The sequence below is a fragment of the Aotus nancymaae genome, unplaced genomic scaffold, assembly GCF_030222135.1.
Source record: "Aotus nancymaae isolate 86718 unplaced genomic scaffold, 86718_ANA_hifiasm-v0.15.2.pri h1tg000043l, whole genome shotgun sequence".
Taxonomy (NCBI): domain Eukaryota; kingdom Metazoa; phylum Chordata; class Mammalia; order Primates; family Aotidae; genus Aotus; species Aotus nancymaae.
The window spans coordinates 7708153-7734024 of record NW_026988457.1 but is presented as its reverse complement, the minus strand read 5'-3'; the positions used below and the strand labels follow the sequence as shown (position 1 = coordinate 7734024).

The following is a 25872-nucleotide window of genomic DNA, read 5'->3' as shown; positions in this document are numbered from 1 at the left end:
TAGCTTTGTAAATTTCAGCTATGCATAGTCATATAAGACAATTTTCTAAATTATGGCTTTCACTAAATATGTGAATAAAGTCATTCTCTGTGATTTCTATGGTGTTGAAACCAATTTGGAATTCACTTAATGAATAAATTATTTCTTAAATTAGATCACTGAAAACTGCTTTTCATTTTTAAAGTATATAAAATATTATAAATAATACTTTTCAACTTCTCCTGTGATCACATGGAACTAGTAATTTATTCCTTTCAAACCCTTTCCTGATTTACTCCTTTCAATTTTTTTTGTATTTCTTCTACACTAATTAGTGTGGATGTTTCTCATTCAGCAATGTAAACAATGATATTTTATGAAAGAACAGAGTTTCCATACTAAAGCTAAACAGAACGTCTATACTGTCTATCTCATCGATCTTGAAATAACAGTTCAGAGTGGAACATAGGAAATGAGACAAATGTACGAAAGAAGGGATGTTTAAAATTCTGTATTATGTCTATATTAGTTTGGTCAATTTGTATAAATGATTTTGTCAATTCTCTACAACTATTCAATTAAGAAAAAAGGTCAGTCTAATTATTTAGTAACATTTTCAGTGTCTGATACAATAAACGAAAGGATTTAAAAAAATGAATAAATAGAGGTTCATTATTGAGTAATTATTGCTCAAGTCTATTCACAGGAATTCAAATTAGTTATGGAATCAGACATATAATTTAAAGGAAGATTTTACCAACATGATCAAGCTAAGCAGTATTCATTACAAATATATCTTATACATACCATTAAAGAAAGGTTTGATTAAATTTACTATTATCTCTATTAGAGTAAAATCATTATTGAATAAAATATCTAATGTAATCATGAGTGGCAGTGGGAATGATGACTTTTCAATAATTTGAGCTTTTAAAACATATTTTTTCTCTTTTATCTCCATCTCCTATTTTCATTTCCTTCCACCACAGTAGGCAATAACTGTAATGTATTTAATGTTTCTCCTTTGGTTTACATGTACCCTTATAAAATATTACTCATTCTTTTGTGGATATGCTTTTGAACTATTAAAAATATATAGGGTTAAAAATTTCATTTTGTTCCTTACTTTTCTCATTAAGTATTATTTTAAAAATCTACCTGTGTCACTGTGTGACTAGCTCATTGCTTCTTGTGGCTGCACAAAACTCCCCTGGTAACAAACACCAGGCTGCCTCTAATCCCCATGACACAAGGCTGGATAAAGGCCCCTTTGGATCTTTGTAAGAATTTATTTGGGATTTATAATCTAGAGTAGAACTGGGAGTGCATACTTAATGTGAGTCATCAGTGCCCACTCTCTAGCAGTGCCTGACACTCTATGTCCAGATCTCCATCAACTCTTAGTATTATCCAGGTTTCTAATTTTGGCCAGTATAAGAGATACAAAATAATATCTCATTGTTTTAATTTTTACTCCTCTAATTACTAATAGATTTGACATCTTTTTAACATGCTTGTTGGTCTTTTGGGTTTCTTTTTCTATAAATTTCCTGTTCCTATATTTTGCCCATTTAAACAATGGAGGTTCTTGCCTTTATATTGTTGATTTATGTATTTAATTTTATTATTATTACTTTTTAGACAAGATCTCACTCGATCGCCCAGACTGGAGTGCAGTGGTGTCGCCTTAGCTCACTGCAACTTCCACCTCCCAGGCGCAAGTGATCTTTCCACCTCAGCCTCCCGAGTAGCTGGGACTAGAAGCATGCACCACCATGCCCAGCTAATTTTTGTATTTTGTATTTTTGTATTGCAGGAACAGGGTTTCGCCATGTTGCTCAGGCTGGTCTCAAACTCCTGAGCTCAGGTAATCTGCCTGCCTCAGCTTCCCAAAGTGCTGGGATTACAGATGTGAGCCACTGTACGCAGCCTGATTTATATATTTTAGATAAGAGTTCCTTGTTGGTTTGAAACACTGCAAATGCATTCTCCCAAATGTCATGTATCTATTAACTTTATCCATGTTCTTTGTTGCATGTATTTTCTTAATTTTGAGATCGTCAAATTATGTTCTAAAAATGTTTATGCTTTGGAGTTTTGTCTTGAATTACAGAGATAACTATATTTTGATCAATTAGCTTTATATCTATGGTTTTGCTTTTTCACATTTGGTCTTTAGTTCTACTATTAAACAAAAATTCCTTTTCTCAGAGATGTATTGTGTTATCTTGAATGTGTGAATATATATTGGAAACAAAGACACAAAACTGCCATTATTTACAGATAATATCATAATCTACATAGAAGCAGCCCAGCCTCCTTCCTCACTCTTTGTTTTCTTTTGCTCTCTCTTCTATGTATCTATCATGTCTACAAATGTGTGTGTCCAGCTTTCTATATTTTTCATATCTCTTATCTTAATTATCTTTATTTCTTATATATCTCAATATGTGGTAGAATTTATTCTTTTTTTCAGGATTAACTAGGCTATTCAGGAACATTTATTCTTCTTTGTAACTTTTACAGTAAGTGTATAGATATATTAAAAGAATTGAAATGCCAATCTGTTTATAAATTAATTTGTGAACACTGACATTAGGTTTTACTATCCAAGATCCCCAAATAGCTCAATATATACAGATCATTTTCTATGTCCTTTATTAATGTTAAAAATTAAAATTTTCTCCAAAAAAGTTTTATCTTTCTTGGTTAAATTTACTCCCAGATACTTCATAAATTTTGATGCAACTGTTATGTTTTAAAAAACAATTTTTTATACTTGGTTATCAATGATGTAGAACAATGCTAATGATTCCTAAAAGTTGATTGTGTTTCTAGCAACTCTTATTAGTTATACCTACAACTTCTTCATTTTTTCTTATAGAATTGTTCTTAGCCTTAAGAACTATGTAAAACAGCAGTGGTTTATGGAAAATCCCCGTCCTTTTCCCGATCTTAATGGTTAAACTCTACTTAGTTCTGATGCAATACACACACACACACACACACACACACACACACACACACACACACAGAGGGATATACACACACACACTTAGTAGCAATAATAATTCATTTAGAATTTTTATATTTATAGCCATACATGAAATGAGCCTTAATTTCTTCTCCCTTTTTTCTCCCCTTCAGTATTTTTGGAATTAACATCCCACTAGCCTCACAGAATGAGCTGGACAGCTTTCCATGTTTCCTGGAACAGTTTGTATAAGAAAAGGAATTCATTATCTGTTGAAAATTTGGTAGAATTTACCTGTACTATAATATAGGTCTTGAATTTTTTGGGGGGGATGGGAAGATTTTACCATTTAAATTTCCATAAGTCTTTTAAGTCTCAATTTTGACATTTTAAATATTTTTCGCAGCTTTCATCAATTTCATCTCAGTTTTAAAATTTATTAGCTCATAGATATCCACAATCATCTTTAATTAAATTTTAAAATATTTATGTCTATAGCTATTTACACTATTCTATATATTAGAGAAGCAGCATAGTGAATCAATTGATAATTAATTATAATTAAATAATTTTATCTTTTTGTTATAAAATTAAATGACAAAGAAATAATGAGGTAGGAGGTAAAACTAAGTCTTGTTGATTTTTTATCTTGTTACTTACCGTGCAGAAAGAAAAGAAGATACATTTAAAAGCTAAATGTAGTTCAAAATCAAATGAATATCTTAGAATGGAACATTAGCTACCAATAATTAAAATATAACAACTTATCTAAAGCTGAAGAACACTATTGACCGGTCACTGGTATCTGTTTATTTTGTTCTTTTATATACAAACCCATTTTGCACTTTGAAACAGGATTTTAGTACAACGCCTACATTGGAAAAATAGAAAGAAATACTTGATTACTAAGCTATTAGTGTCATAATGGTCTTAGCAGCTTTCTTTTCCCTCCACTTGCATATCTAAAGGCAGAAACAATTGTGTTAAGCCTAGATAAACCAATTCTCAATCCATAGCTCTACCCTAGGGATATGCAAGGAAGGAAATAAAGAGTGATATTTAAACTAGAGAGGATATCTCTTAGATGGATAATATTTCCCTCATTCTAATTTCTATTTTGTCCTGTGAGTATTAGATGGTACAGAATTCTTTCTTTAGCAGGTTTGGAAGAAAAGCTTCTCTGAAATTTATGATAAAAGAAAGTAGGCTACTGAATTTAACTGTGAGATGACAGTATTTATCCTGAATTTTAAAATTTAAGAATATTAAATACCCATATCTTCTTCTAGACCAGAGCAAAAATATTTATTTCCCACCCCTTTTTCTCATTACCTCAAAAATCTGCTTTTGGGATTAAAAATTTCTCTAAGTAGAGTTGTGTATATTCAAGTGGATATTCAGAAAGCCATACTGTCATTGCTGTAGTGTCTATGCCAGCTTCTTTTCATAATTAAACTGAAGTTGCAGCTATTACAACTTCAATAATTCAACTGTTTTAAGTATAGACAATATAGTTGTCTTTGATGTTTATTTTGAGGGGCTTAAATCATTCTAGTACTTGACTGTTTACTGGCTGTATAATACAGAAGATTATTCCTAGCCCTCATAGCTCTCCACATGGGTTACTACAACAGACTTCAAACTTTTTCTGTAATCCAATCTGTCTGGTGCCCTGCCTGTGCGACAGACTTGTCAAGCCATCATGTCCGCATTGCCTTTTTTTATTTCCAAACTGCCACTGCTCCTCCTAGCATAACCTGTCTGACTCAGGCCTTTCAAACCTCCATCCCACCTTTTCCCACTGTTCCTCAGGACTTCCTGATATAAATCCTTCCCTCCCCTAGTACAGACACTTCCCAGCCCTTGGATACACAGCAGCTGGTATGACCTCAGAGCATTTGCTTTCTTTGTAACTTGAAAGCATTATCTTTCCGCTTTGTTTCTGAAGACCTACCCATCCTTCTTACTCAAGTTCAGTGTTTGCTTCTTGTGTTCTCAGCTCTCACGTTTTTTTCAATGAATTTCTACTCAACACTTCATCAGTATCATTCTGTTACTTAATAGAGGAAGACAACACATGCAAATTTACTTGTGAAATCATTTTACAACAAACTGAGGTAGTGTACAAATGAATGGGATGATTGCCAATTAGCATTTCATTGTTACAAAAGTTAACAGTATATCCTCAACTTGAAAGTAAGCCTTTTGAAGATAGGGACTTTAATTCTTATCTTGCATTTCCCGTAACTCTTAACCTATCATTGGGTAACAATTGTTTAATAAATATTTATAGATTTATTAATTAAAGCAATGGAAAAAATGTGATGGTCACAAGAGGAAGGAATAAAAGAAATGTCAGGAATGAGGGCGGAGCTGGGGAAGAAGCTCATTCAGTCACCCAGCAAATATTGATTGACTGTCTGCTTTGTGACAGACCCTCTTCTAGACTATAAGATTATAGCAGTGAACAAAAAAACCCAAAGTCCCTGCAAGAGAGTTTACACTGTAGTGGGAGGAGACCAACAGAAAACTAAGATAATTAGTAAGATACAGGGTGTGTCACAGGATGGGGAGTTAGGGAGCATGTGTAGTGGGGGGAGGATTGCTAAATTAGGGGAGGAGCCCAGGGAAGGCTTCCCTGAGTTTGTGACCAGTAAGGACCCCAATGAAGAAATGAACTGTAAGGACATCTGGGAGAAGAGCATTTCAAACAGAAGGAACATTCATTCATTCATTCAACGTGGAGCACCTGTTATGTGCCAGGCAGTGTTCTAGGCCCTGGGATACTGTGATAAACAAGACAAAACCTCTGATCTCTGACAGCAGATCCCACTGAAATGTAAATAAACAAGATGAATATAGTCTAATCTCTCTCCTGCCCCAAATTACTGACCACCTATCATATGTCAGATGTTAGCCTTGGAGGGCACATAGATGAATAAGCATTTGATGTCCTGACAAAGATTACAGTATAGTGGACTGTAATGTTGACTCTGGCTTTTTCCTCTGCTTAGAATTTCTGCTCAAGAGCCAAGTTGACAACAGGCACTAAACACTCATGCTTTCAACTTAGCAGAACTCTCTAACATGTTTTGCTAAGATGGATTTATCTATCTCTGCTGCTGTAGCCATCACTACTCCACACAATCATCCTCCACACTTTACCTGCTTCTCTAAGACCAGAGAAACCTGAGGGAAAACAGCCATTGGTAGGAAGTCCCAGAGGGAGACTATAGGTTCACATTTTAAAATATACCCAGATTCAGTAACTTCTTTCTACTTTTACTGCTACCCCCAGTCCAAGACACCATCATCTCTCATAATACCTTCTGGCAGATTTCCCTGATTTTACCCTTGCAGAATCATTCATTCCCAACACTGCAGCCAACGTGATCTTTTCAAAACATAAGGAAGATCAATCACTCTTCTACTCAAAACATTGCAAGGACTTCACACCTTACTCAGGGTAAAAAGGCAAAGTACTTACGATGGCCTTCAAGACCCTGTGTGATGCTCCCCAATTACTACTCAGTCCTCTTCTCCTACTGTGTGCCAACTTGCTCACCCTATGCTGCCCACTGGCCTCCTTGCCAAGCACATCCCTGACACAGGGCCTTTGCTCCACTGTTCCCTTTGCCCAAGATGCTCTTTCCCCAAGAGAGTCACTTGGCTCCCTCCCTCTGTTCCTCCAGGCCTACCTCTAGTCTCCCTTTACAGGGAGACTGTCCTGACCTCTTTCCCTTGCAGGTACTCCTGGTCCCATTTCCGTCCAGTGTTATTTTTTATCACTGACCACCTTCTAACATACTAGATATTTCATTTTTAAAAAACTGTCTATCACCTGTCTCCCTTTGATCAAAAGTAAGCTCCAGGAGGGCAGGGATCCTTGCAAACACATAAAACAGTACCCAGAACACTCAACAGGTATCTACTGAATAAATATTATCAGTGTTTACTGGAACTGTTTGTTTGTCTGTGTTCCTAACTAGAGTGCACCTTCTGAAGCCACTTACTCACCCTTGTGTTCCAAGAGCCCAAAGTAGGATGAAAGTACATGTTGTCCCCTTTATAACTGTGGAATGAATGGAGGAATTTCTCTAGCTTTACTTAGAGTAGGACCCATGGCCATTCTTTGTATTTTCCATAATGCCTTGCTCATAACTAGCTCTCAGTAAAGGCTTTTGGAATGAATAAGTCCTCAATTTTAGAAATAAGGAGGACATTGCAGTTCCAAAAGATAGGGTGTCTTATTTCCAAGTGTCATGGTATATGCTAAGCTGCACCTGACAGTGATGACTTGAGCAAACCTTGAGAATGACCCTTTATGGCAGACACACCTGAATGCAGTTGAGAGTCCCAAGCTAGGGAATCAGCCTGGCCAACCTGGAGATCCATTTCTTATTTATGAGGAATATCTGAGCCCTCTCTGGCCCATCTCATGGTACACGGGCCATTCTGGGAATCAAGTCCCCTTGTTTTGGGTTAAATGAAGGTTGCCAGATGGAAGTTGTTGCAGTTGGGTGGGGGAGTGTTAAGTGAAAGTGAAAATGCAATATAAACAGCAGGCTTTTTGCAAGTGGTTGCAGTTCTCCTGTCTAGCCTGCTGCCACTGAGCCATACCGGTCTCCTGTCAGCCTGCTACCACGGGACTCTTTCCCCATAGGTAAGTCACCAGTAAAACCCTATGTCATACTTACTGGCTCTGGGTCTCTTCTTTGGCCTCTAGAACCTGGCACCATCCCTGTTGAAGTTAATAGGGTTCAGCAGAACACACGGCTAATAGGTGTTCCAGAGCTGGCACTCAAACACAAGATATTTATCTCAGTATTTGAAATTTCTACATAAGACTTCCAAAAATTCTTACGGGTTAAAAAAAAAGTAGATTAGACCCCAAATGCAAATGTTTTCATTTGCATTTGGGGTCTAATCTACTTAAAAAATCCCAGCTTAAAAAGGAAACATTTTCTTTGAAATACAGACACTTTGTAAAGGCTGCAATACAATAAGAACAGAGCCACACTGGAACTTGGCTTCACCTGCCTCAGTTGCTGTGCATGCTCTGCTGACTGCAGACAGCCTGCAATTGGCCCAGCAGCACCAGGAATCTGTTGGGCTGAGGGCTGGAGGAGATTATCAATGCACATCCGTGAAAGGGCCTTTTTCTTAAACAAATTTTTAAAAGGTTAGATTATGATGGATGAACCCAGCATTAGGTTAATGTTATCAGAGATACTTTCTATTTCTGTCCTTTGTCAGAAGGTCAGATTATAATCAGGTTAGAACTAAGCACAATGCTTTATTAATGTTTCATGAGTAAGTCAGTTGTAATAAGCCTAGCTTCATGTAGATAAATTAAACCAATTCTTGATGTATAAACTTAATGCACTTAGAATTTATTGAAATGTCTGCTAAAAGTGTGTATATCACTTTCCCAGATTTTCCAGTGAGAGTAAATTTTGTATTTCACAGCTCTTCAGTGAAACACGATTCTTGGCACTGTATTTACAAAACAAACAATTCTAACCAATTATATATATTATTGTCCATAACTTAAACAACAAAATACTGTTTCATTTTTAAAAAATAAGAAAAGGAAATGAGGTTGTAGACATGTAAAGTCTGCTACAAATGCATCAAATACCTGCTGTTCAATTGCTGCCATGCAATGATAAGGCTGGACATTTAATAATCAGTGATATCCCTTTTTATAACATTTTGTCATCTTTGCCTTGAATTTCTTAATGATAGTTTGAAAGAAGAGGGAGGGAATGTTCATAGATATAGACTACTAATCCATACAAAGAAATGGAGGCTTTTTACCACTGTGAATGTCATTTCTTTGAGATATATGACATTTTCATTTTATACTTTAGGTTCATTACAAAGAATTCTTTCAAATAACTGAAGATAATCCTAGTCAAAATTATAAATATACTAGAGCACATTTTCTCTAAACCTATTTCATAAGAACTAAATCCTGTATGAATTACCCAGCCAATATAAAGTTAGAAACTTTTAAAGTTACAAGACAACATAAAAAATGAAGCCTATATTCACAGAATTTATGGAAAATTCAAATACTTGATATTTTATATTAGTGCCTATGTTTTGTATATTACAGAAATACTCATCAAATAAACACTCCTTCAGCAAGTATGAACCTATGTAGATAACTGGTTACATTTTCTAGTTTTTTGTTTTGTTTTGTTTTTTTTGGAGATCGAGTCGCTTGCTCTGTGTTGCCAGGCTGCAGTGCAGTGGTGAGATCTTGACTCACTCAACCTCTGCCTCCCAGGTTCAAGGGATTCTCCTGCCTCAGCCTCCTGAGTAGTTGGGATTACAGGCATGCACCACCACACCCAGCTAATTTTTGTATTTTTAGTAGAGAAGGGTTTCACCATGTTGGCCAGGATGGTCTCGATCTCTTGACCTTGTGATCTGCCTACCTCGGACTCCCTAAGTGCTGGGATTACAGGTGTGAACCACTGCACCCGGCCTACATTTTCTAGTTTTAACACAGATAGCTGACATTATTTCTGCAAGAGATCATTATGATCATTTCCCACAAGTAGGATGAGAAAACCAAACAGAAGTTAGAGCAAACTATGAAAAAGGTGCTATGAAGGAAAACTTCAAGTTGAAGCAGCACAGGAGACATTGAGAGAGTAGCAGCTGCAGAGTCATGCAGGCACATTTCACAGGATGTCTTTGCAGTGATGCTTAAGACAGTTCCCAGAGGCAACAGTTTGGGCTTGTCCTTTAGCTCTAATTCTGAAGCAACTAAGAATGGCTGCTATACGTGTTATGGATACAGCTTTTTGCTGATACATAAGGTAGCTGTCCCCTTCTATTCTGTAGGGTTCCTTCATGGAAAATGAAGAAGCACAACATGGAAACAAGCACTTTTCAAGTGAGGCACTGCTACATGCAATCCATGTCACCTAGCACTGCTTCCAGGTGATGCAGAGAACAAAGACTGGGGCAGTTTAATTACCCTGAATATGCAGAATTTTGTATAAAGCCTTTTGCTCCATGGAATAAAGGTTCAGTTCACAAGTCTTACCAGATTCCTTAATTCCTATGATGAAATAACAGGAATTTGGTTTAGAATATAGGGAAACTGCAGTGCCTTGCTTCTTTCATTTTTTCATGAACACAAGTTGGAACTTAATACTTATAATAAAAATGGACTATTCATTTCTGAGAATGTTTTATATTTCCAGAGATACACAATAAGTATCTTTCTTATATTAGTCAGTTATAAAACTGAATTCTTTTGAATATGTGAGAGTAAATATTTGAGGAACAGTGGCTTTACTGAATTACATATGCAACCCTTACAGTTCCTGGTGCACTGCACACAGCTCGCTAGATGAATATATATTTACAGGGATGCTACACAGTGAGGCTTATTTTAAAGAAGCATACTTTGATTAAAAAGTCTGCTTATCAGTACTTCAGATGTTACAAAGACAAGTTACAACAGGTAAGAAGTATATATAAACAGAAGTCAGTTTTTAAACTGGTCATATTGATATCAGGAGTAAGTTATTTGTTATATTTAATTTATGTGCAATATAAGTACTCTGAGCAATTACAGATTTTAAAAATTGTTACTCCAAATTTCTATTCCTGTGTTTTATTCTAACAGTAAGAGGGAAAACCTACTTCAGAGTTTAAATTGTCTTTATACTATTAAACCATTTCTGCAGGCGATTCTTTTCAATGAATAATCTGTTAATTCTCTAAAACATGAATGACATGAAACCATCTGGTGAGAATCATGTTTTTTAAAGAGACTTTTTAAAAGAAAACCTGTGTAGTGATCACATGTATATTGAGATAGGCCAGAGTGTCACCGATGAAAACTGAATTGTAAGTCTGGGTCACAATCAGGTGTTTGGAGGCCATCCAAGCACAGATACAGACAGTTTGCAAACAACAAACAGGATATTCCAAAGTTCCATTATAATTTGGTGATTGGAATATATGTTGCAGTAGAAACAGTATTATTCTACTATGGTTTTATTCACAAGTCAATCTATAAAGTCATATTTAATTCAAAATACAGGTGGAATTTTACAGACTTTAAGATGGATCTAGGGGACATTACATTCAGAGTTCCAACCTGTGACACCAAGCATGGTTAGAAAAGCACTTGGGTTCAGACTTTCCATGAACCACTTTGCCTTCCTAGGCCTCAGTCTGCTCATTCAAATAAAGGTGTATTCCAGCTTTAAAATCCCATGACTACAAAGCTTAGAATGTAAATGAATATCATTTCTTCTATTTGTAGAATTGAAGGAGGACACCATTCCTCTCATACCAGATGGGCAGAGGAAGCTAGTACTTCCTCAGCTGTAAGTCGAGGGTTTCCTGGCAGTGAAAGGAAGACTTATTGGGTGAGGGTGGAGGGTGAGAGACAGAAACAGGGACCACAGACAGTCAGGTCTCAATAGCTGCTGGGGTGGACCATGCTACTGGTCTTGGATCAATTCTCACTCATTTCTTCCCATCTTCTGCTCACCTCATGGAAGTGGCTTCTGATTTCTTTCCCTTCTTCTTTACCCGCTCCTTCTCCACAGCTCCTCTTGCCACCACTTACCTATCCTGGAGACTATAAATAAGAACACTGACACCTTGATAAGTTGGTGGTATTTGGCATGTAAATTTACCTCAGCGGGGCCAAGTGTGGTGACTCACGCCTGTAATCACAGCACTTTGGGAGGCTGAGGTGGGCAGATCACCTGAGGTCAGGAGTTAGAGACCGGGCCGGCCAACATAGTGAGACCCCGTCTCTACTAAAATTATGAAAAATTAGCTGGGGGTGGTAGTGCACGCCTATAATCCCAGCTACGCGGGAGGCCGAGGCAGGAGAATTACTTGAACCCAGGAGGCAGAGGTTGCTGTGAGCTGAGATTGTGTCACTGCACTCCAGCTGGGGCAACCGAGTGAGACTCTTTCAAAAAAAAAAATTACCTCAATAGGTTTCAGGTTAATACTTCTCTTCTCTCAGCTTATTATTATTATTATTTTTTTGAGACAGGGTCTTACTCTGTCACCCAGACTGGAGTGCAATGGTGTGATCTTGGCTCACTGCAACCTCCACCTGGGCTCAGGTGATTCTCTCACTCAGCCTCCTGAGTAACTGGGACTATGCACCACCATGCCTGGTTAATTTTTTTTGTGTATTTTTAGTAGAGATGGGGTTTCACCATGTTGCCCAGGCTGGTCCTGAACGCGTGTCTCAGGCGATCAACCTTCCTCAGCCTCCCAAAGCGATTTTTTTTTTAAGAATTAAAACAATGATCCACCTGAAGTTCTAGCACAGTATCTGACACAGAATAAACACTCAAAAAATGGCATAGGCTATAAGCACTATCATTGCCATTATTAAATCCTGGTCAGGTCTTATATTGGGATGACTAAGGACTATCACTAGGGCATGGGGTAAGGTGGCTAAGATTAGGGTATCCATTCTGATTTGCAGCAGTTGTCAGAAAGTAAGTCTTGGAATGAGGAAAGAAGAGAAAGAAATCCAAGCAGCTACACTAGGGGAGAAGAGTGCCCTAGGCCAGCCAGACAGCTATTTGCATGTAAGAAGGAGTGTTAACCTGGTGCTGCCTGTAGTAACATTCACTTACTAAAGACAGTTTTGTCACTTTATCTTTCAATACACAACTTCCAAATCATCCAGTGGCCAATGAAACTTGCGGTAGAAGCTAAAGTCACTCCCTATCAGATCTACAAAATTCACACTTCCTGTAGGGTCTCACTAAGCAGTTGACTGATTCTTAAGCCTTATCATAAGGCCTTGATACAATGAATTATCTGGTTTTGCAGTCTAGAAGAGATTGTAAACAACCAATTTTCATCAGTATGGCTGAGGGATATTAAAGGGAACTGTGCTGACAGCTGACAGTCTGAAGAAGAAAGCAGAAAATAATAGACATGGAGTTTTATCACTTCATGGAATAACAATGGGTACTCGAGATGATAAACTCAACTTTTTAAAGTGAAAAATTAGGTATCATCCTTTGTATAAAAAAGCAGGGAACAAAGTAGTAGTAAATTTTAGAAAGATAACCACAATACAAGGAACTGAAACTACTCAGTAACTAGGAAACAAATAGCCCTATTAAAAATGGGCAAAGTTTTAAGATAAACAGTTCTCAAAAGAAGGCATACAAATGGCCAATGGACATATGAAAAAATGTTCAACATCTCTATCATCAGAGAAATGCAAATTAAAGCCACAGTGAGATATCACCTCACACATGTTAGATTGGCTATAATAAAAACGATGAAAGATAAGTGTTGGCAAAGATGTGGAGAAAAGGGGAACAACTACACTGTTAGTAGCGCCATAAATTAGTAAAGACATTTTGAAAAACAATTTGGAGACTCCTCAAAAAAAACAGGCCTGGCCCTGTGGCTCATGCCTGTAATCCCATCGTTTTGGGAGGCTCAGATGGGAGGATTATTTGAGCCTAGAAGTTCAAGACTCTTTCATATCTATAACAAATTTAAAAATTAGCTGGGTGTGGTGGCATGCAACTATGGTTCCAGCTACTTGGGAGGCTGAGGTGGGAGGATCACTTGAGCCCAGGAGTTCAAGGCTGCAGTGGGCACTGATTGCACCACTGCACTCCAGTCTGGGCAAGAGTGAGACCCTGTCTCAAAACAAAGAAGCAAACAAATAACAAAAAACTAAAAATAGAATTACCATATAAATCAAGCCATCCCACTGGGTATTTACCCAAAGGAACTGAAATCAATATACCAAAGGAATTCCCATTTTCCCTGCAGCATGATTCATAATAACCAGGATATGGAAACAACCAAAGTGTCCACCAATGAATGAGTGGATTTAAAAAATATGGTATATATACACAATGAAATAATATTCAGCTTTAAAAAACAACAGGAAGTTCTGTCATTTGTGACAACATGGATGAACCTGGAGGATATTATGTTAAATAAAATAAGCCAAGCACATAGACACAAATACTGTATGATCTCACTTATATATGGAATCTAAAAAGTCAAACTCATAGAAGTAGAGAGTAGAATGGTAGTTACCAGAGGCTGACGGGGAGATATGGATGGGAAAAGGGGAGATGTTGGTCACCGGGTGCAGTTACAGTTAGGAGGAATAAACTCTGGTGTTCTATTGCATAGCAAAGTGACTGTAGTTAATAATAACTGTATATAAATAGTTATATAAATTATAACTATGTAGTTACATACATAATAACTACATACATATACGTGTGTGTGTGTGTGTATATATATATATAAATAGCTTAAAAAGAGGATTTTGAATGTTCTTACCACAGAGAGATAATAAATATTTGAGATGATGGATATGCTAACTACTCTGGTTTGTATATATGTATCAAAACATCACAGTATACCCAATAAACAATTATTAACTGTCAATTAAAAATAAAATAAAACTTAACAGATAACCATAATGCTTCACAAAGGTTCTCACTTAGGGAAACCTAGAAACTTCATTTATTTGGAAAGTTTATTTAGTTGGATTGCATTACAACCCAACACACTAGTTGAATGTAGCATTTTCTACAGCTATAGGTAGGTCTTCCTTGTTTAGCTTATACCAACAGTAAGTATTTGATTGTTTCTCATCCATAATCATTATTAGCTTTTTTTACGTTCAAAAAATTTGGGGTATGATATTGTCCTGGGGATTTGTCTTTAAAAGCAAGACTGACTTTTTTATTTCATTTAGGCACATCAGTAATAAAATTATTAATTCTGAGGGCATATAAACTTCTTTGACTATGAAGAACACAAATTCTGTGTCTATAATGAATCACTAAATGTTTTATTAAAAATAATCTAAAAATGTTTTAGCATTCAATAAATACATGAAGAGATGCTCAATATCATTAGTCACTAGGAAATATATATTAAAATTGTAATGAGATATTACTTCACATTCACTAGAATGGCTGTAATGAAAAAAAACAGGTAATAACAAGTGGGAGTGAAGATATGGAGTAACTGGAAATGTCATACATTGCTGGGGAATGTAAGGTCATTTTGAAAAACAGTTGGGCAGTTTCTTAAAAAGTTAAACATAAATTTATCATATGATCCAGCAATTCTACTCTAGGTCTATACTCCAAATAAATAAAAATGTAAGTTTACAGAGAAAAATGTATATGACTGTTCATAGCAGCATTACTCAAAATTGCCAAAAAGTAGAAAAAAATCAAATATTGACCAACTGATGAATGGGTTAACAAAATGTGATACTCCACATAAAGTAATACTGTTATGTAAAAAGTGGAGCAAAGTACTAATACATGCTACAACATGGATGAATCTCAAGAACTACTCAAAGTAAAAGAAGTCAAACCCAAAAGAACACATATTGTATGACTATTTTTATATGAAATATACAGAAAAGGCAAACCTTTGGAGATAAAAAGTTGATGAGTGGTTGCTTTGGGCTGGAGGTGGGCATGGGATCTTTCTGGGGTGGTGAAAATATTCTAAGATTAGACTATGGTGATAGTCATATAACTGTGAAAATTTACTAAAAATCATTAAATTGTACACTGAAAACAAGTAAATTTTATGATATATAACGTATACTTTAATAAAGCCATTAAAAATGTTTTGGTATCATCTAAGTGACAGCAAGAAAGTGATTTTGTTACATGTGTCACTGCTTGGTTCTTTTTTATGGCTAATTAGTACTCCATAATATGGAGTTGCCATAGCTTATTTTAGTTTGTTTATCCATTTACCAGGTGAGAAATATTGGAGTAGTTTCCAGTTTTTGATGAAAGCAAATAAAACTGTTATAAACATTCATGTACTTGTGTGAATATAAATTTTCATTTCTGGGGAGTTAAAACCAAGGAGTAGGGTTGTTGGGTTGTACGGCTGATGTGTGTTTATAAGAAACTACCAAACTGTTTTCTACCAGCAGGATATGTGAGTTTCAGCTATTATGTATCTCTACCAGGGCTTGGAATGTACAAGGTTTTTTTTTTCCCCCTTTGATTTTTTAAAAGTCATTCTAATGTGTAATGGTAGCTTACTGTGGTTTCAGTTTGATTAATTTTAATTTGTGGATTAATTTTTGATATGGAACAGCTTTTCATGTGCTTATTCACCATCTATATATCTTCTTTGCTGAAGATTCTTTTGCCCCTCCTTTAAAAAATCATCTAATATTGTTTTATTTTTATTGATTTTTGAGTGCTCTTTATATATTTTAGATCCTAGTCCTTTCTTAGATGTGTTTTGAAATATTTCTTCTCAGCTTGTGTCTTGTCTTTTAGTTTTCTTAGTGTTCAAAGAAGTTAAGCTTTAACAAAGTCCAGTATATCGATGTTTCCTTTTATCGGTTTTGCTTTTGTTGCCATATCTAAAACATCTTTGCTAACATAAGGTCACAAAGATTTCCTCATATTTGTTTCTTCTAGATGTTTTATAATTTAAGGTTTCCAACTTAGGTTCATGATCCATTTTGAGTTTTTTTTTTATATGGTGTGATACAAGGACTGAAACCTTCCCCATCCTTTTTTGCATATAAATATCCAACTCTTCTAGCACCAATTTTTCCAGCATCATTTGTTGAATGCCAATTTATCTTATTCTATTTTATTTTTTTGAGACAGGGTCTTGCTCTGGTGCCCAGGCTGGAGTCCAGTGGCACGATCTTGGCTCATCGCAGCTTCGACCTGCCAGGCTCAAATAATTCTTCCCCCTCAGCCTCCTGAGTAGCTGGGACCAGACACCATACCACCACACCTGGCTAATTTTTGCATTTTTTGTAGGGATGAGGTTTTGCCAATTTATCTTTAAAGTCCTGTTTTGCCATGTCTATTAATCAAGTAAAGCAATGAACACAGCATAACAGCTAAGAAGACAGCGTGAGCTATGAGCAGAGAGGACAATAAGAAGGAGAAAAAACTGTGGGGACCATTTTTTATAGCGGACAAATTATTTTTCAGTGGACGAATCTGGAGGCATTTGACCACTTAGTCCACTGTTTCCCATGTCTGCATTTGGAAGCTTTAGTGCAGACATACTCCTAAGAAGAGATATCACTGAGGACCTTTACTTCCACCTATCTTTTTTATGACTGGCTCATTTACAGACCAGGTAGCTTTTCACCAAGACCACTGACTAGCTGTGTTCCTATTTCCAAACAGCATTCTGCCCAGGCTTTCTCTGTCTGGAGAAGTATTTACACACATTATAATTGAGTACTAGTTAAAATACTTAGTTACTCCTGTTCTCTCTGAAATTTGCTATTGGTAATGCAAGATAAAGGAGTTGTTGCAAAAACTGAAAGGAGACATTCACAGTCTCTCTCCAATGCCTTCTTCTCAATACAAAAAAGTCTCTGTTTAAGTAACAATAATGAGAAACTGATCTTAGATAACTGCTTTCAAAAATGCTAACGCCAAATACCCCTATGATTTCCATACGCAGTTTCATTAATTAGATTGTATAAATGAGAGTCTATTTCCCCAATATTTAAAAACTTATGTCCTTTCTCTGTATCATAGCAAACGTTCCCTCATCCTAAAACTTTCTTCTCAAACTCTTAGCCTTTTATTAAGAAGGCAAATCCCTTTCCTAAAGTTATCTCTATGCTGAATGGAACAGGTACCACTGAAAATAGTACTCTCTCCTAGCAAGCAATGTGGCCTAGTCTGGGAACTGGGAAACAACAGTGGCCTCCTGCTCATCCAGTCTGCATCACTGCATATTTAGAAGTCTAAAAGCTGTCATATACATTTCCTGGTACATTATCAGAAAACATTAGCAAATTAATAAATGTAAGAGAGCCAGTGGATAATAAAGATAACTACTCTATTTTTCTTTAATGCATATTTAAGCTTAGTAAACTTGCAGTCTTTATCTGTGAATGATCTGCATTAACCATATCCACAATGTTAAAGGAAATAAATAAGGTCTTGATTGACAATTATAAACCTAAAGTAGAAATTCAATAATCTCAAAGAATTTCACAAAGAAGAGATAATATCAGAGGCAGCGGGCATACTGGAAAGAGTATGACTTTGGAGTTAAAATTTTCCTGTACTTGAACCTGGGCTCTGCCATGGATAAATTATGAAACATGTCTGGCCTTCATGTTTCTTATCTATAAAATGAATGTTAAAAAAAAAATCAAGTGCCTACCCTAATGCCTGACAGGTAAGAGGCACGTATTATCAGCACCCATATGATAATTCTGTTCAATAGTATGACCAATAAAAGCATTGGTCCAACAATTATTGGCTACTTTGCTTGCCTGAGTGAAGGATTCATTCAGTTTTGACTAGTTTGGACTTAATAGACTATATGCTGACTGCAATGAGATTACTATACCTCTATAATTCATTAATTCACCAACTAGTATGTGCCAGGCAGGGTTCTGAGCTCTGGAGCTACAATGGAATGATGCGACTGAGAGATATTGATATACAGTGAGCTTTTAGGGTTGCGTTTGTACAGCTGGTATCCTTACACTGATATTTATAGACAGCATTCAAGTATGTAAGGATAGTGTGGTGATGGAATACCAATTCTACAAAGAAATAAATTTTCAGATGTATATATTACTGAAATATGTCCTTCACATTAAAAATATAAAATTGAAGAAATAAGCTATTCTTCAAGGGAATAGTATGAAATAACTCCATATATATGAAAGTGCCAATTTAACAGATTCAGAAGTGAGAAACTAAAAAAAAAAAAAAGGAGGGGAGACCAGATTGCAGATTATCTAGATGATGCTTTTAAGCATAGGTATATTACATCAGCAACTTTCTAAAATAAAGTACATTAAAAGTGAAATCGTTCTTAGAGACAGAAAATATAGCTCCAAAATAGAAGGAAATGTGTGACTGACAGTGAAGTGCAAAAGAAAAGTGACATAAAATCGAGAGAAGGGGAGGAGAACCCCATATTTTATGATTCTATTTATATGAAATGTCTAGAATAGGCAAATCTATGGAGATATAAAGTAGATTCGTGGTTGCCTTGGGCTAGCTGGGGGGAACAGGGAAATCAGGGAAAACCAGGGAAGATGCTAAAAGGTATGGGATTCTCTATGAGCTTATAAAAATGCTCTTAAATTGATTGTGGTGATGGTTTCGTAACTTTGTGACTGGACTAATACACATTGTTTTATTAAATGATGAGTGACTTGGTATAGGATATGAATTATATTTCAATTAAATTCTTAAAAAAAAAGAGGATTAAGGAATATGTGAATTCCCGCACAATGTGTGGACCTTATTTGAATTCTGATTCAAATAAATAAGCTGTCAAAACAAAATAAAACATATTTATCAAACAGTTGGAAAAACTTAGGAGTTAGTGAAACAGGGTTAAAAATATATTTTAGGTCATTGGTTTTATTGGTGTTATTCCTCAACTGACCAAGAACAATAGTATACTAGAGAGGTTGTTTTGTAAAGTGGTTTACGGTCATGTACTGTAACCATGTTGGGATTAAAATCTCCTTAAATATGGGTAAAATGTATTAAAACCCATCAAATTCCCATATGTAACATTCTATTTATACATTTCTCATTTGGACACCAGATATCTGTGATGCAACTTAAAAATAATAATGTTTTCTTTTGGGAGGCCCAGGTAGAAGGATTTCTTTATCCCAGGAGTTCAAGACCAGCATGTACAACACAGTGAGATCCCATCTTACCAAAAAAATCTTTAAAAAAAATTAACTTGGCATGGTGGCATGTGCCTATAATCCCAGCTACTCAGGAGGCTGAGGTGGGAGGACTGCTTGAGCCCAGGAATTTAAGGCTTCGGTGAGCTACAATTGCACCACTGCACTCCAGCCCCGGCAAAAGAGTGAAACAGTCTTTAAAAAAAAAAGGCGCTATTTCAGAATGTTTATACCATCAAGTAAGTTTCACAGCATAAATATCCCACATATAAATATGTTATAAATGAAATTTTTCTGTTTTGAGTATTTTTATAAGTAAAAAAATGTATTCAGATTTAGTCAGTAGACAAAACCAAGAAATGGGCATTTATTTTAAGCACTTTAGAACACGTTATATTAGTCAACAGATGCTCATCTGATTGTCTTCTCCTAAGGGAGCAAACATAACTGAATTACCATTGCTTTATGGGTCCTCGTGAAAGGAAAATCCACTCCACAATAAGGAATGCTGTCAAGACAACAGTAAAATGCTTTCTTTTTTTACGGAAAATTTTAACCTTGTATTTACAGATGTAAGGTGGCAATTTGTAATATTATAGTAAAGAACAGGACAAAACAAAACTACAGAATATGTTAACTTCCTGATGACTGCTCGAGCAAAAGCAAAATCTCTCTTACCATCCTGTTGATCCGCACAAAGTCTTCAGGTTTTTTTGCCCAAGGGGGAAGATCAACATCATTTACCACTACTTCATCTTCTCTGACTCCAAGATTATAGCCATTACTGTTGACAAACATCTCTGGTAGGTAGTAGAACTCTGGAATTAGTTCCTATTGGGAATAAAAATGAAGTATATTAAACAACTTTATAAAGATCAGTTGTATGAAACTATTAACTTATAACTTATTAACTATAAATGGAATAAAATAATTTCTTAAAATGAGTATTTTATGACAATTCTATTCTATTCTTATTTATTTAAATATCTGAGAGAGGCATTTCTTGTGAACAATTTACTTGAAAATTTATGTTTATGATAGATGATATTTTAAAATGTTACCCACTTTCAATCTTATCCTCCCATAAATTAATGAAGAGAAATAAGTATACAAATTAACAACCGTTCACAATAGCATTAGAAAACAAACAGGTAAAGCTATATAGCAAATCTATGTTGTGTAAAAACCTTTTCTGAAAATTAATAAACTATCCAAATTAAAAATCAATTGCCAGTATTTGTAATAGATCACATATTTTCTACTTTTCAACTATACTGACAATTACAATATGTGATTTTTATAAAGAGATTATAGTTTTCACTTGATAAAGTATTTTTATATCTATAAATGAACACAATAAAAGAGATGATATGCAATATGATAATCAGTTTTAAATATTTAATGCCTGCCACAGAAATGACAGGTTTTCAGTAAATTGGATGCAAAGACAACTTGTGTTACTTACACATAAGTGTAGCATAAACAACAGGATTTAAGGTGAACTTGTGTTTGATGCACAATGTCTAATCTGAGGTTTATGTTTCTTTAGAATAAATCTGATATAGAAATGAAATAATTTTAATACTCTTAAAGTTTTTGTTTGTTGTTGCTGTTTAAAAAGTTATTGGGAGAAAATTAAAACAAACTACTGTAGTTTTTATATATATCATTTATATAATATTTTTTCAAATATCAAGATAGATTTGTAAGGCTACACCTTTATTTGTGTAATATGATCAACGCTGATGGCATAGCACCTGAAATTTAAATCTCACTGTAGTCTTTTCTAGGGATTCATAGAAAAAATTAAAACCACCAGATATTGAGGTCTTCCGATAAACTGAATCCCTAACTTTCTAGAAAAAACATATATAACATCTTTCTCTTCATGAGTTCTCCCACTAAAACTAACATATCTGTTATAAATGGGTGTTCATTTTAGTAATGCTCTGTGTGAATCTGACCTTACTCTTATGATGATCCCTGTGAACCATAAGAAAAATATACATTTTCATTTTCTCCAGAATTATGGGTGCATCAACAGGTCTCTATATAAGTGATTTTTCTGGATACATGGAGCTTTGCTTTTTAAGAATCACAGTTTTCTTCTATTTAAATAGAAAGCTTTCTGAAATCTTTTACATATTTCTCTGACATTTATTTATTCATATAGTAAAGGTTTTTAGTACCAGAAACTGTGATGGGTACTCAGGAAACAAAAAATGAGTAAGACATGGCCTTACTGTCAAGTAATTCATAGTCTGGCCTATGGAGCAGATGTAGAAACAGATAGTTATGATACACAACAGCAGCTGTGGAAGAAGAGAGCCGGGAGGAAAGAGCAGGGGACTCTGGGAAAGTCAGGAGAGACTTCACTGGAGATGGGACATTGGAGTTGGATCATGGCTAAGATGAAAACCAAGAGAGGGGGCGGGGCACCCTCTGAGAGTACTATGGGGTGGTGAGAAACTGAGCACAGGAGGAGAATAGGGTATATTGCGGATAGATCAAGACAAGGGAGGAATGAGATGGTGGGAGGCAGATGAGGCCAGATAATGAGGGAAGTTTTCTGAAGGATAGGCTGTTTGGATTTTGTCATATTGGTTTCAAAATTTTTTTAAAAAGTTTTTAACACAGTCAAATTTGTTTTATAGCAAGATACTGTGTGACAAAGTAAAGGAGAGATTGGAGAATGGGGAGATGTGGTGTGTTATGCATGTGTGGGAGGAGAAAGGGAGGGAAGAGAGAAGGGCAACTGCTAAGTGTGGAGAGAAACGGGCCCTACTGTGGAACTTTATCAAAGGGGAAATCTGCAACAGAGCAGCCAGGGTCAGCAGAAAAATAGGGATGAGGAAATAAGTTGTGGGGCCAAGAGTGTGTAGAGAGAAAGGGAATTACACGGCCCACACTAAGAGCCAAATGTGCATCAGCAATAAACCATGTACAAGACAAAGGAAAAAGAGAATTCTAGTGGAATTAATATAAATTAATATAACTTTTCAATGACTCCAATGTGAAAGGGGAAATGGATAAGAGCTGAAAGAAAAACCGTATGGTAGAAAACACATGTTTCTTTGCCAAAACCGATACAGTTTAACTGAGGGATAAGACAGGCTAAAGGGCCCTTCAGCGATGACTATCCTATCAGCAATGACTATCGTGAGTTTTATTTCCAGGCTGGGCAAACATGACAGTGTGTATCAGTCACAGAAGGAGCAGTTTGGTACGATTGCTGACTGGAGAGTAGAAGTAAAGAATCACCGCTGTTCTCACGTATTGGCACCCAATCAGAAATGCATATTATTATCTATGACTTCAATGTATTAACGTAAAATATATAGTTTTCTTCTGCTCTTACTCTTACTGTTTGGGAAAACATGAGGAATTAGTAAAAGGTACAGAGAAGGTAAAGACTATTGCTATTTGCATATGACCTGGTCTTCATGTGACACAATAACACCGCAAAAGGTCCAAAGCAGGAAGGAATGTGAGCTTGTGCAGTTGCTCGGTTGGGAGGGGATTTACATGTACTAGACTCACATAAATCAGGTATTTCCCTTACTGCCCTTCATCAGTTATTTGTGCTTATCTCCTATTTCTATAATGAGACTATAGAAGCTTCCTTGTAGGCAGAGAGGAATGTATGCGTCCACATGTATATAGCAAAATATATTTAGTTTCATTTAAACAACTAAAATAGTCTTAATTTATCTTATACCATCTTGGCACTCTATAATGTTTTTTCATATATTATTTTTCATTCTTTCCTGTATAAAACATGTGGTCATTATTAACCTCCTTACCACTACAATGCAATTTCACTGAAAGTCATTAAGTTAGATTCACAAAGGAACAAAAAACATAGGATGTCATATTTATTAATGTGAATAAAGTTTGGGAAAATGCAATTTTAATATGAATAAAATCTGGACAAATGCAAAGTTTTCAGCCTCATTTTGTGAGGTTTATGTTTTGTTGGCTCCCTCGTAGCTCCTGGTGCTATTCTTTGCACAAGGCAGTTGCTCATTAAACATTAAACTATTAAAGATATTGGATGAAGTTATTTTAATAAGACTAGAAATCTTCTGGGGAATATGCAGATGGTTGGAAAAATGCCTCAAGATGGGGAAAGAGTCAGTGAAGAACTTTATTAAATAAAAGGGAAAGGATACAAACCCTGAAATGAAATCTGCCTTTTAAGGGGAAACTTTTCTGTTTAAAAAATGTTACCTTGCCTATTCAAGTTATATTTAAAAGGTTCAAAAGTATAAAATAGCTCAATTTAAATACAGAAAAAGTTGATTTTAAAGTTGCCATCAGAATTGTTCCCAAAAGTGGCAGAAGACTAATTTCATTTTCATTTAGGCACTCTAGAAAGAACGGCACTAAAACATGGCCTCCACCAAAGAACAAGGCAGGCCTAGAAAGATCCGTCTTGGTTCTTTAGAAGGGCAGGAGGAAGACTACTCCAGTAGGAACATTCAAGGAGACTCTAATTGGGACTAGTTATAGAAAGAAGTAGTGTTACCAGGGCCTTCAGGACAACCTCCTAAGTAAGGATGGTTTTTGTTGGCTCCATTCTTATCAGGCCACCCAAAATGTGGTCATAAATTAGACCATTAACTAAGATGTTGGTGTAAGCTGTCAGAGGCTTGATGTTTGAAGTGACAAACCCTCCCAGATTTCTCATAATGGGAACAATCACTAAACAGACATGTTTTAAACACATAGAAACTCCTGAAGCACAGCTTATTTGCAAAGCCCCTAGAGGTTTCAAAACACCAGAGGTATCAGTGACTAAAGCTCTCTGAACCGGAAGTCCAGAGTTGGGGACAGTTTGAAGTTTTCTGAAAGGGATAGCAGAGGAAGTGAAATCACAAAAAGTCTAGGGGGAGGTAGCTGAAGCACCAGAGCAGGGAATGTTTTTGGTCTCAGTTTTATTGTTTTACAATCATGTTTCAAATAATTTTTATTTAATAGTATGTAAACACAAGACATTAGTATAATTTATATTCACAATTCCATTATTGAAAAGATCTGTTGTTTTAAAAATATAAACCAAAGAATATGAGTGTTTCGTCTCTGAGATTCAACCGGTTATGTGCAAGAAGATGATAATTACTACATCTGTGTGCCAAGGCCAGTAATCAACTTAAATGTTACCTGTGGTCATTCTGTTTTAAAACAGCAGGTAACATTTATTTTGGTACCTTGCTATGTCTTGGCACTGTTCTAAGTGCTTTACATATACTTTCTTAATCTTCACAAAAAGTTTGTGAAGTAGGTATTCTCATTATTCTCACTTTATAGACATGAACACTGAGGCAAAGATTGTGTGGGTAATTTGCTAACGGCTGCACTGCAAATAGGTGGTAAAGCCAAAAATCAAGACCAGATACTTTAAATCCAGGTTTCCTGCTCTTACATCCTGTATTCTGCCTTTTAAAATAACAACCCAGTCACTCTATATGACTTTACTCTGTCTTAATTTCTGCATAGCAATGATTATTTTCTCCATTTATTAATGTATGCTTGCATGTCCCATCATAATAGAAATCCCAAGAAAGTAGGGACCTTAGGGCCGGGCGCAATGGCTCAGGCCTGTAATCCCAGCACTTTGGGAGGCCGAGGCGGGTGGATCACAAGGTCAAGAGATCAAGACCATCCTGGTCAACACGGTGAAACCCCGTCTCTACTAAAATTACAAAAAATTAGCTGGGCATGGTGGCGCATGCCTGTAATCCCAGCTACTCAGGAGGCTGAGGCGGGAGAATTGCCTGAACCCAGGAGGCGGAGGTTGTGGTGAGCTTAGATCGCGCCATTGCACTCCAGCCTGGGTAACAAGAGCGAAACTCCATCTCAAAAAAAAAGAAAGTAGGGACCTTGTCTATCTTGCTAAGAATGGTGCCTAACATATAATATGCATTCCATAAATATTTGTGAAATTAAAAATGAATCAAGATTACTATGTGTTTACCATATCCTAAATTTCAGGCATTGAAATGCTGATTAAAAACTTTGCAGGCCTTGGCCTGGTTTTCAAAGTGTGATTCTTATTCTTTCTCTCTCTCTCTCTCTCTCTCTCTCTCTCTCTCTCTCTTAAATGCAGCTTTGCTCTGTCACACAGGGTGGAGTGCAGTGGTGTGATCCCAGCTCACTACAACCTCCACCTCCTGGGTTTAAGCAATTCTCGTGCCTCAGCCTCCTGAGTAGCTAGGATTTCAGG

At 36.0% G+C, this 25872-nt stretch overlaps 1 protein-coding gene across 11 annotated transcripts in view; it reads right to left on the bottom strand.

Moving 5' to 3' along the window:
- NBEA (neurobeachin) overlaps positions 1-25872 on the bottom strand; it is a 743003-nt gene that overhangs the window by 43785 nt on the left and 673346 nt on the right. For all 11 annotated transcript variants that reach the window (XM_012465562.2, XM_064361756.1, XM_064361759.1 and 8 more), the window contains one exon: positions 20325-20477. In XM_012465562.2, coding sequence (XP_012320985.2) covers positions 20325-20477 — 153 coding nt within the window. The remainder of the gene's footprint in view (positions 1-20324; positions 20478-25872) is intronic.